The 12,186-nt window shown below is 37.9% G+C and overlaps 1 protein-coding gene across 1 annotated transcript in view; it reads right to left on the bottom strand.

The window, feature by feature from the left end:
• Rdx (radixin) overlaps positions 1 to 12,186 on the bottom strand; it is a 61,897-nt gene that overhangs the window by 26,187 nt on the left and 23,524 nt on the right. The window contains exons 4-10 of the mRNA XM_021641240.2: positions 12,009 to 12,104; positions 11,244 to 11,518; positions 9,800 to 9,883; positions 8,934 to 9,080; positions 8,284 to 8,380; positions 7,036 to 7,199; positions 3,813 to 3,943 (exon numbers count right to left, since the gene is read on the bottom strand). Coding sequence (XP_021496915.1) covers positions 3,813 to 3,943; positions 7,036 to 7,199; positions 8,284 to 8,380; positions 8,934 to 9,080; positions 9,800 to 9,883; positions 11,244 to 11,518; positions 12,009 to 12,104 — 994 coding nt within the window. The remainder of the gene's footprint in view (positions 1 to 3,812; positions 3,944 to 7,035; positions 7,200 to 8,283; positions 8,381 to 8,933; positions 9,081 to 9,799; positions 9,884 to 11,243; positions 11,519 to 12,008; positions 12,105 to 12,186) is intronic.

The raw sequence follows: 12,186 nt of genomic DNA, 5'->3' as shown, positions 1-12,186 counted from the left end.
AAAAACAAGAAGAAAAGCCTCATCAAACCTGTATGCTTTTTTCCTTCAATATATCTGCCAATCCCCCAAATGCACTCATAAGAAACATACAGGAAACATACAAAAAGCTTGTAGGGGCTTAAGAACTAGGGAGAGATCACAATGCCTTGTCAAATGACAGCACTTGAGGCTAACACAAACAAGCCCTGGTCATCATCCTTGGAAGAAAATATTTGCAAATAGTATTGGGTAAAGAATTTGTATACCAGACATGTAAGGACCCTTACAACAACAACAAAAAGAAATCCCACTGACCAGTGGGCAAAAAATTTGAATACCCTCACCCCAAAAACATATAAATAGTTAATACGCACATGAAAAGATATTCTACATCAATAGGCATTGAGGTTTCTAAATCAAAACCCTAACATAGCACTGTAAATCGTCAAGGAAGATGATAACCCAAAAGACAAGCATTAACAAATTTTGGTGAAGATGGAGAGAATCCACACATTGCTATGGGAACAGATAGCCACTTTCAAACTAACTGGGAAGTTCCTCAAAAAATATAAGTCAAAGTGGCCAGTAATATGAAAACATAGAAATAAATCTATACACATATGTCCATAACTTATACACAGTGCAGTGAAATAGCAAATACTAGGCAAATACCCAAGAATTGATGAATAAAAAAATAAAATATTAAGCAATTTAAGAAGAATGAAATGCTAGTATGTTACAACACAGATGCAATTTGAAAATACCAGGCTAAATAAGAGAATTCGGTCAGGTGTCCAGCAAAGGCAAATCTGTGGCCACAGTGAACGCATGAGCAGTTGCCCGTGGCTGCGAGGGGATGACTGAGAGGAATTAGGTACCGCTTAATGGGCATGGAGTTTCTTCTTAGAGATGACAGATTTCAAAAACGGATTGGGGTGATAGCCACACATCACTGTAAACATTAAACACTTAAACTGTGTAGTTTAAGTGGTAATTTTACAGCATATTCATTGTATCTCAACAACACTATCAGGAAAAAAATAAGACTAAGTCCAAGATCTAAAAATCAGAATGACTAAAATTATATAGGGATGACTATAAAGTAATAAACAAAAGAAGAATGCCAGTATAGTTCTTTATCTGCTTCTGGAAAGCCAGAAGAATAAAAGCTTGTACAGTTTACATGACTTTAAGAATAAACTTTCCCATAACCAACTCCTGAGGCTTCCTCCTTACCGCTGTATACTCTTATCGGTACTTCACGGAGACAGTGTTTAAATTTTCATAAAACAAAACTACTTAAAAACAATCTCCGAGTGCTAAATTAAGGATTATTTCCATCTCAGAATTTAGGAACATAAAAACATAAGATGTTGAAATGGATTCATTTATTGTCATATTCTGACTTAATGACAGAACTAAGCTTTGCTCCTAACTGTAAACAGTGTTATCTAATACTCATTATAGAATCATGCTGACAACCCTCCTCATAAGTCAAACTACATAAAATGATTTTGTTTAGGTTACTGTTCCTCCTTCCACCAATGAAGTGTATGCTGCATCAAAGCAGGGGCCACATCTATTTAATAACATGTACCCAGGACATATTATGTGCTCAAAATTGAGTCACCAGACCACAACTCCCGTCTACAGTTTGTCTTACGAAAGTCAAACTCATTTCAGTATTTGTTAGACTAGTAATGGCTGCTCTGGTGACAGCATCTTTCAGGTATCCAATTCATCTTTCAAGATATTCTAGAACAACTTATACCTTTTTTTATTCTCTTTAATGAGTCATTTGAAACAATAGCATCAATAAAAATGACAATGAAACATAATTTTTTCCTCAAAAGAATTACAGTTTAAATGTCATGACATGTGGCTGGAGAGATGGCTCAGAGGATAAGAACACTGGTTGCTCTTCCAGGGGTCCTGAGTTCAATTCCCATTACCTACATGGTGGCTCACAACCAACCACCTATAATGCATTCTGGTGCTCTCTTCTGGCATGCAGGTGTACATGCAGATAGAACATTGTATACATAATAAATAAATCTTTAAAAAAAATCATGATCAGTTACTGCACTTGAATAAAAATTTAGGACAAATTACAAGACAATCATGTAGGTTTTAGGGCAGCCTGGAAAAACTTTATTAGAAAGACAACAAATACACTGAACGTCCTTTGTCTTAAGATGACTGATTTGCAATTGTCTTGATAAAGGTGGTTTATATTCTTTATGCTCTCTCTAGCTCCCTTATACTCTTCAGTGCTTCTTTGAGTTTTGTATGTAAACCATTAATACTTTTATTATACATCCTAAATAAATGAGATTGAAAGATTCAGTAAGTAGCTATTCCCTCAAGGAGTTTTATAAATTTAAAAGTGCTATGAATCATCATCAAATTTTTATTCTTTCAACATCCTTCAGTATAATGCAGGTCATGTGTGTGGTACTAAGAACCAAGCTGGGGATCTCGCAGATGTAAGCAAGCTTCCCAACCAATGAGCAATGCCCTAAGTTCCTCAATCCAAGTGTCTTCCTAGCATTCTTGAAGGATGCAAGTTATCCTAGTCATGTGGTCCTAGCACACTATGTCATGCTATCGATGTCTTATATGTGTACTTATATCATCTGCACAGGTTCTACTGCCATGTAGGTTATCTGTCTATACTCCTACAAGATAAAAAGGTAAAGTGGAACAAACAGCATCAAGTTTGGAATTCAAGAATCACACTCTGTTGCCACTTTGTGCTATATAAACAAATAACCTTTTAGTTTTGAAGTAAATTCATTTTTAGATGTGAGAGGTGAGGTTTAGCTATTGAATAAACCTCATTTTAAAATCTGTACTTGTTTTATTGTATGTGGTTTACACACATGCATGGAGGCCAGAGGCCTACCAAAAATTGTCACCTCACTTTTTGAGACAAAGTCTCTCACGCTCTGGGTCTCTGATTTGCTGGGGCTGCCTGTCCAGCCAACTTCAGGAATCTGCCTAGCTCAGCTTCCCCAGTGCTGTGATTGCAAGCTAGTGTCAACCATGCCCAACCTTTACCTACGCTCGGGTGATCCAACTCAGGTGTTCATGTTCGCACAGCAAGTACTTTCCCAATGAGTCCTATCTCCAGCCCAATGCATATACCTTGTAAGGGGCACATAGCAGCTATCCTAGCATTGGTGAGGTATAAACCAAGAGTATCAAAAAGTTTGAGGGCAGCTCAAGCTACAGTGAAAGCGTGTTTCTATCCCACACCCCCCAACACACACACATACTCAAAAGCCACAACAGTCTCTACTAAAATATATTTCCAATACTCGTAGAATTAGAATAACTGTGGAGAAGTAGTCATTTAGGTAACCATATCTTCTGGATACCCACTAGAAAATAGTTCTGGCTGCTTCTGAAAAATATCTCTTTCACATAGGAGAATGATAAAAGAATCAAATTAAACCTTAAGTAACTACCATTCTCAGTAAATGAATGGCTACTTCTACTAATTGGTAGGAAAAGTATTATGAAAAGAGTAAGCTCATACTACCTGATAAGAATCTGTTGCTTGCGAAGGAACAATTTAATTTGCTCAAATAACTTTTTTTCTTCTTTGCACTAATGTTTTGTCAAAGTAGTGTGTCCTAGGGTTGCTCAATGTAAACAGTGCCCTTTCTATACATTTCAGCACTCTGGCTACATGAAGAATAGGAAGCTCATCTACGCATGTCAAAAGCAAACAAGCAGCAAGACATGTCTTTATGTGAATGTTTTCAGAGCTGAAAACCTTATACATCACAATAATAATCTTGAGTTCATTGTTCAGAAAAACCTTTTACCTTTTTGGGCTTTCATTGTCTGCTCTTCAATTTGCCTTAGACGCTCCATTAGCTCTTCTTTTTCACGTTCTATTCTTTCCTTTTCCTTTTCTGCTATTTCTCTTTTCTTCTTTTCATTCTCCAATTGTGCCCTTAAAGAAATTCCAAGTCATATGTGACAAATAAATGGATAGAAACAACTTAATTTATTTGTACTAACTCCAAACCAAATAAAGAAGCACGGCATAACCGTTTACATTGTTTTCAATACAGTTGCCACATCTACTTCAGTATCTAGCACTGTGCCATCTACCACACTCTCCCCAGCCGGACACTGCAGCACAGGTTACAACCCCAGGGCTGGGGACGGCAGAAGCAGGTGGGTCCCTGGAACTTGCTGACAGACCTTGTCTCTCAAGATCTTCCTCAGTTTCTCTCGACTTCTGACCTTCACAAGTTCATGCATTGTGGTTCTCGTCTTTTATATATATACCATATACACAATTTTAAAACTTAAAAAAAGTATCAAAAGCATGTTCTCAAAGATAACTCAGGAGAAAAAAACTCAGGAGATTTAGCATCTGCATACAGAACAGATTATATATAACATCTTGATAACTTGCTTCTCCCATTGCCACAACTCAAGGGAGTTAGCAGGGGCCCTCCATGGGGAAATAACAAAGGATTAAACAGAACACACAAGCACCTTCAACAGCAAATAGTATGTGAGGGCAATGATTTTCACCCAGTTAAAAATAAAGTAACATAGGACTGGAGAGACGGCTCAGTGGTTAAGAACGCTGGCTGTTCTTCCAGAGCACCCAAGTTCAGTTCCCAGCACCCACATGGCAGCTCACAACTGTCTCTAACTCTAGTTCTAGAAAATCTGACACCCTCACAACCATGCATGAAAAATAAAATTAAATATTTAAAATAAGTAAATAAAATAAATACAAATTTAATTTGTGGGCACTACCCATTTATACCTCACTATAAGACGACAAGTAAGCCATAACCTTTCACAATTCCGTTAGGATGGCAGCCAAGTGTTTACAGTGTAAAAGGGGAAACAATGCCATGAAGATTTAGCTGTGTCTGTCACAGTCCTGACAAAATCACTGTGGGGAGAGGAGTTCAGGAGCTAATATAGCCAAAGTCTATCATCAGATGACTAGCAATAGCCTAGCTTTGGTCAAACGCTATGCTGGTGATCAAAACCAAAAGAATGAATCAAAGTCACCGAACTGTTACTTTATATGCTTAAGATTCAAATTACTACTTCAATGATAGTATTTTTTCACTGAACTGATTCCATCTCTAACACTTCCTAATATTCACAAAATGGTACCATTGCCACCTAGTGTCAACTCTCAATTGCAAGCGTATCACAAAACTGTACTATCAAAATACTTTTGCTTACTGTGAAGCCTGAATTTGCAAACTCCTCAGATACTAGGCGCCCATCTGTTTCAAAAAAAGAAAGCGTGGCTGTCTGGAGAGCTGTCACAAGTCAGCATGAGTTGCTGGCAGTGACTTTCTGACCTAGAAGTTGAGGGGTCATTATGCCTCCCACTAATTAATAAACTTCACCGCATTTAAAAACCAAAGACCTGGGGCTAGAGAGTTGGCCCCATGGTTAAGAGCATTTGTGCTTACAGAAGACCCAAGTTTAATGGCCATCATCTGCGTGGTAGGCCACAAACATCTGGAATTCCTGTTCCGGGGCACATGACACCCCCTTACAATCTGTGGGTACAAGGCATGCATGTGGTGCACATGCATATGTAGATACAAAAAAGTCAATGCACATTAACAAAATTCAAAATCTTTTAAGAATTATTTTAAAAGAAATACAAGGGAAAAAGCATGGACTAATGGGTTGTTCCACTCTGGTTCTAGGTTCTCTTTGATGTATATCCTTAACACCCAGAAGAAAGAGCCAACACTTATCTGCCTTGGGTCTCTGAAACATTTCCCCCTCATCTCAATCTATAACGTGTTTTCAGGTAGACATTTGAGAAGCTGGGAGTCTCTACCTCAAGAAAACCTAAATGAAGAGGCTCAGGGCAAGAAGGCATATCCCAGGCTCCTTGGGCAAAAGAAGGGCCCAGTAACCTTCCCTTAAAAAGCCTGTTGTCCCCTCAGACTGTTCACGAAAGCGAAGTACCAGTTTTCAAATAACTGCTTTCCTACAGCATGCTGTCTACAGCCCCGGGGGTGTCTGTTAGGCTACTCCCCTGCTGAGCCTCTGCAGAGCCATGTCTAGCAATGCCACAGCTCCACAAGGCAGCTCCCTTTCTGTCAGGCACTGAGATCCTTCCTTATTAAGAACTCAGGACAAACCAAGCCTCAAGACCCATAGGTTATAACCTATCCCAAGTGCTCAGAACCTTTTGGGTGGCACTCTGACACAAATGCCCCTTTTAGGAAAGGATGTTGGCTTCATTTAGCTTTTCCCTATTGGAGTCTCATTTGCTCTTCTATAGAGATGGAGGAAAAGAAGGTATGTAGACAGAAAAAAGAAAGAAAGAAAGAAAGAAAGAAAGAAAGAAAGAAAGAAAGAAAGAAAGAAAGAAAGGACCCAGCCATTTGCAAGTAGGGAATAAACATCATCTTGTTACTGAAAAAGAGGCGAGTGTAGAGGAAACAGTTAACCTGATTATGTGAAAACACTTTGCAGTTGATCCTGCAGTATTCTTAAGATGCGCATCTCATACTTTCTCTCCGCAGACCACACCAGACTCCAACAGCACTCAGCTCCTCAAATCACATGTTGACACCTAGGGCTGCCAGGCCTTTTTTATCCCTCACAGAAAACTAGAAGACACTCTTCTCTGCACACTGCTCAAAATGACTACCCTGGTCCACTTCTTGGTCCCTAGGCAAGCCCTGCCTATTCTCATCTATACACATTTGTTCAAGTCAGCTTCCCCTGCTAAGTGTGTCTTTCCCACACCCTAACAGAAATCACACTTTATCCAGGAAGCTTTGTGTAATTACTCGTTATATATATAGGTATTTTCATTTAGAGTTTGTGTTTCTAAATACTCATTTCAACCTAGTTCTATGCTGAGGACGTAAATATACTGAAATATGAAATCTCAGTATTAATATCCACTTAGATTATTTTAGAAATCCCTTTCAGGTCCATTACCAGAACTGTACTCAAAGTCTAACATTAAAGTACACTAATGAAACTGAGCAGTTTCTCCAGCAATGAAAAACGAACAATATATACACGTACCTTTCCAGCTGCTTCTGATGTTTTTCCTCCCGGGCCTGAGCCTTCATCTGTTGTACTTCAATAGTATCAGGCTTTCTTCTTCGCATGTACAGTTCATGGTTTCCCATACATAAAGCCAAAATCCGCTTATTGATTCTCAGACGAGGTGCATAGAAAACAAAATCCTGAATATAAAACATCCTTAATTTTAAAACCTTTCTGAATGATAGTGACTTTCAGAACTACTCAATTTCAATAGGAAGTAGAACTCTGGTGTCACTGCACATAAAGTTTAGGGTCTATGAAATCACACATAACTCCAACCTAACTGGTTCCGCATCCCTTCATCCCTCACCCATTTTCTAAAGATGTCATTCTTTTTCTATTTTCCAAAGAAACTATCAACAACTATCTTAAACCCCAGAGAAAGGTGTATTTTGACATTACTGGTCTTTTACAACTGATCTTTCTCCATGGCTGTGTTTTAACCTAGAAATGGTCTTCAAATACTTACCTTTTAGATAAGAAAGGTAATTACTAAAAAGTTTATGTGACACTAGTTTTAAAAAATCTATCTCAACAAGAAGCCCCAAATATGAAAAACAAAGTTCAGAGTGCAAGACTACAGAGTTAATTTAGAAAGAGTTACCTCTACTATGGTTTGCAACCAGTAAGTGTTGTTTAAATTATTTCTTAGGAATGATTGCTAATGTTCTTCTAATATCATTTACCAACTTATAATTAAATCAGTCAAAATTCTTACATCTTATTTAAAAAATGGAAACTTGTATTTTCTTTTTTTTTTTTTGTTTTTTTCTTTTTTTTTTCTTTTATTTTTTTTTATCAGTTACATTTTATTAACTCTGTATCCCAGCCGTGTCCCGATCCCTCATTCCCTCCCAGTCCCTCCCTCCCTCCCTCCCTCATCTCCACCGTGCCCCTTTCCAAGTCCACTGATGGAGGGGACCTCCTCCCCATTGTATTTTCAATGTGAGGAAAATCCAAGCAGGCCACAGAGGCGGAGGATCCAGGCAGTCCTATGGGACTTGATAAGCTGTGGGCAGATGGCAGGGGAGGACCCCCCCCCCTTAAGAGTGGCCTGGGGAAGGACGGAGGGAGGGTGGGACTGGAGGGAGCTGAGGGAGAGGCCTTCAATTGCGATATATAATGAATAAGTTGTTTAAAAAAAAAAAAGTATCTCTCAGAAACAATGTAAGTGACCAGTACCCTTCTTTAAGACTCCAGACAAAGTAAACAAAATATACTTACAGGTGCCTTTTTATCAATTGGTTTTATAACAAATTTTTTGTCATTAAATGAAATATTTCGGATCTCACTCCAGGGAAAACCAATTTTAGGTGTTAACCTTAAAAAAAAAAAAAGAAAGAATATTGCTCTAAATTAAAAGCAGGAAATAGTGGGAAAATACACAGCCTTCTGGGACAGGTTAAATGAAAGTCTTAAGAGCTCCAGATACTCAGCATATAACCCTACTCACATGATACTGCTGGTGTGATCTTTGAAAGGAAATTTAGTTAAATCACATAAAGTAACAACCATTCAAGGTTTTCATAGATGTGTCACTTCCCTAAAATTACCTAGGAAAAATCAATGTGGTAAGGAGAGTATTGGACTTTACTGAATTTCACTCACAAGGACAGAAGTGGCACACTGCAAATGTAGATGTACCTTCTCACCTTCTCATTTAATAAACAGACTCACAAGTAAACACTGAAGCTACAAGGTACTCGGAAAAATAGAAATCATACCCAAAACTCAATGTGGGAGTAACTAATCTTTTACTGCACAAAAGAAAGCAATAAGGTCAATCCACACAACAACTTTTAAAAGCACAGCATAATTTGAAAGCCATTTGGACCATAGAAAACGACTAGCTCACTAAATGCCTATTTACTTACTTGTCGTCATGCTCATAAATATTCAGACCCAGAGCATCAACACCCAGCCACAGTTCAGTGCCCTTCTTATTCTTGATTTCAAAATAGTTGACGCCATACATTTCTAGATCTTGCGCAATCTTCAAGTACTCCATCATCGAATCTTCCCTATTAAAATAGAGCTGAATGTAACACATTACAGGAGACACATCGAAACACTAAATGAAACTAAAAGAATACCGAGGGCTGAGTCAGGACTTGATATTTATTCATCTACATCAAAGGATGGAAGTATAGCCTAGTATCACCACAAAACTTAAACATTCATCCATTCATGTAGAGAAAATGTGTGTGTGCGTGTGTAGGGAGTGTGAATGATACCATGTGTGAACCAGAGCATCTGTGTAGGCAGTGTCAGTATCCTGGCTGAATAACTGAGTCATAAAAGATGTTACTAGGGAAGACTAAACAGTCTTGGCTAGCTTAATTACTTCAAGTATTCATGCTTTAAAATGGGTATTATAATTTATAAGCACTCAAATGTTTTAAAGGAATCATACCCTACACTGAAAAAATGGCTTCATTACTAACACGAAAAATACATTCTTGGGTCCTGATTATCCCTTTATTTTCCATAGCTGTTATTTTTCTGACTAAATTTAATAACATTGTCATTTTATGTAGATAATACTTTTGATGAGGAAGAAAGAAAAACAGCCTCACAAGTTGGGTTTCTCTCTTCATGTGGGCTCTAGGGATTCATTTCAGGTCATCAGATGAAATGTCTTTAGCGGCTTGCTGAGCCTTCTTCACCAGCCCAAGATTTTTAAGTGAGATAAAAATGCTTTAACTTAGAGAGAAATGTATAGAGATAGTCACCCAGATACCTTAGCATTCCTCTGTGTTCTTCATGCCAGTTTTGTATTCTCTCCTCCCACTGTTCTTTTGTCAGTTTGTGTTGTTCCAAAACACTAAAAATAACAACAATCAAAATAAATAATAATGTGGCCAATGCCTTTGTATTTCAAAAGGTGGTGTCCTTTCAAAGTCTCAAGAGCCCTTTCACAACGTGACTATGAGAGCTGTGATACACATCAGTACACATGCTAAAACTGCACAGAAAAACACAACTGAGTATATGCACCATGGAATAGCAGGGTGGTGGGCTGTGTCAGAATCAGTGTCCTGACTAACTGCTGAAGTCACGCAACATGTTCTACGGAGAGCTAAAACAGTCTTAGCTAGCTTAAATTACTTCAAATAATTCATGCTTTCAAATGGGTATTACGTAATTTACAAGCACTCAAAGGTTTCAAACAAACCATTGAAAAGATGGCTTTCTTATTACTAACAGACAACTAAAGAAAAGACAGAAAAATACACTTCTTGTGTTCTGATTATCATTTATTCTCTATATCTGCTATGTTTGTGACTAAATTTAACATTGTCATTTTATGTAGATAATTCTGGTTTAAAAAGAAAGACAACATAAATTAAGCTGAGCACGGTAACAAACACCTATAACCCAATTACTTAAACTGACGCAGGCCAGTTCTGAACTTGAAGACAATGTGGGCAACATGTGTTCAAGGACTGTTTATGCTCTACATGAATCCTATGCCATCAAAGAAAGAAGGCATACCCTGCATCACCTGCCCACCCCATGCACCTCTGGTCTGGTAACCTTGGTGTTTCAGCTGCAAACAAGGTAAGAGTATTCTTATTTTTCTACTCTTAACAACACGGCAAAAAAAGCTGTACACTGAATAATGTGCTATGAAGAATGTACTCATCAGATTGCTTAGGTCACAGAATAATTATCCACTTTTGTTTATGATGGATCCTTAGAGATTACAAATCTAAGGTCATGTCACTAGCAAAGAACAGATTAGGTTCAGTTCCCAAACCTCATTCTTCAGTCATTTGTTTCCTATGCAGTGTGTAGAGTGTCAAAAAGTAACACCGCAGACTGAACCTTCTACACCTAGTTTAAAGTCTTTGCAAAATGCAGAAAACTTCATTCTGTGGGAGAGATAGCTCTTGCCACTTACTATTATCACAGTGTTTATTACACATCTATCTGTATGTATTCCAATGTATATAGAGCAGCAATAATTCATATCCTGTCAAGAGCAAATCATAACCTTCTGCTGAACATCTTATAAACATGAACACAGTAAAACAGTTACACAACAAATAAATCTGTGTTGTGACTAAGTCATGATGTTTAAAAAAGAGTGACAACCTAAAAAAAATCTTTTTAATAAATTTAGCATATACTTCTGGAACACAACTTTTAGAGAATATTAAATAAAGGCATGCTTTACTTACCGCTGTGGCAGGAGTCTGTCATTAGCCAGGTAGCCTAGTTTGTGAATCTCTTTATTATAATCTCCATACTTGGCTTGGACAGCGTAGGAAGCCAAAAGAACTGCAGTTTCTGGTGGGCAATATATCTCATCATTTAAGATGGCTTCTTTAACTTGCAAGAAGAAAAGTCTCTGTGTTATTTCTTGAATCAATTCCTCAGAAACATCTTCAGGAAAGAATTTAGCTCTAAACTTGAACTGTAAAGGATTTTCTTTTTTAACATCTTGCTGTGTCACCTAGAATAGTAATTTCAAGTATAATCAACAAAACTTTAATGAATATATTTACATCATTTACACTGTAAATGAATATATTTATATCAAATTCTGTCTGGAAGAAAGCATGTAGCAATGCTATATAAAATGGTAAGTCTGTATACAGGTGCTAAAGAAGCTCGTGTGCCCAGTCCTGAGGCCACCAGCATCTCTGGCAGCCCAGTCATCAGCCAGTCTGACTTCTTTACATGCCGGAGCTCATCCTGCAGCCCTTTACAGATGCATGCTCGGTTTTAACACATGGAATACCTGCTTCAAAGTTCTATTTCTCACATGTTCAGCTCACACTGTGTGGTGGAAGATGATGGTGCTTCAGTGAATTAAACGGCATGAATAACGATTAAGAGAGACAACTGCAACAGGAGGCCTGGAGTTCGTCAGACCCTGCACTTTTTCAGCACAGATTTAAGAAACACATCAGGTTAACTTAATGTTACTATATACATCTTACCTTCTTATTCAGCTTAAGCCATGTAGAATATCCTTTGCTGTCTACATACTGCAGCCCAAAAAACCAGACCTCACGTAAACCAACTGTTTTTACAACCTATAAAACAGATAAATTCAATTTAATTTCATTCCATGATCTTTGGTGACTGAGTCTGGTACCTTCAATGTTCTACTTTCAC

The sequence above is a fragment of the Meriones unguiculatus genome, chromosome 1 (genome assembly GCF_030254825.1).
Source record: "Meriones unguiculatus strain TT.TT164.6M chromosome 1, Bangor_MerUng_6.1, whole genome shotgun sequence".
NCBI classification, from domain to species: domain Eukaryota; kingdom Metazoa; phylum Chordata; class Mammalia; order Rodentia; family Muridae; genus Meriones; species Meriones unguiculatus.
The sequence above is the reverse complement of the archived record's forward strand: the minus strand, read 5'-3'. Positions and strand labels throughout refer to the sequence as shown.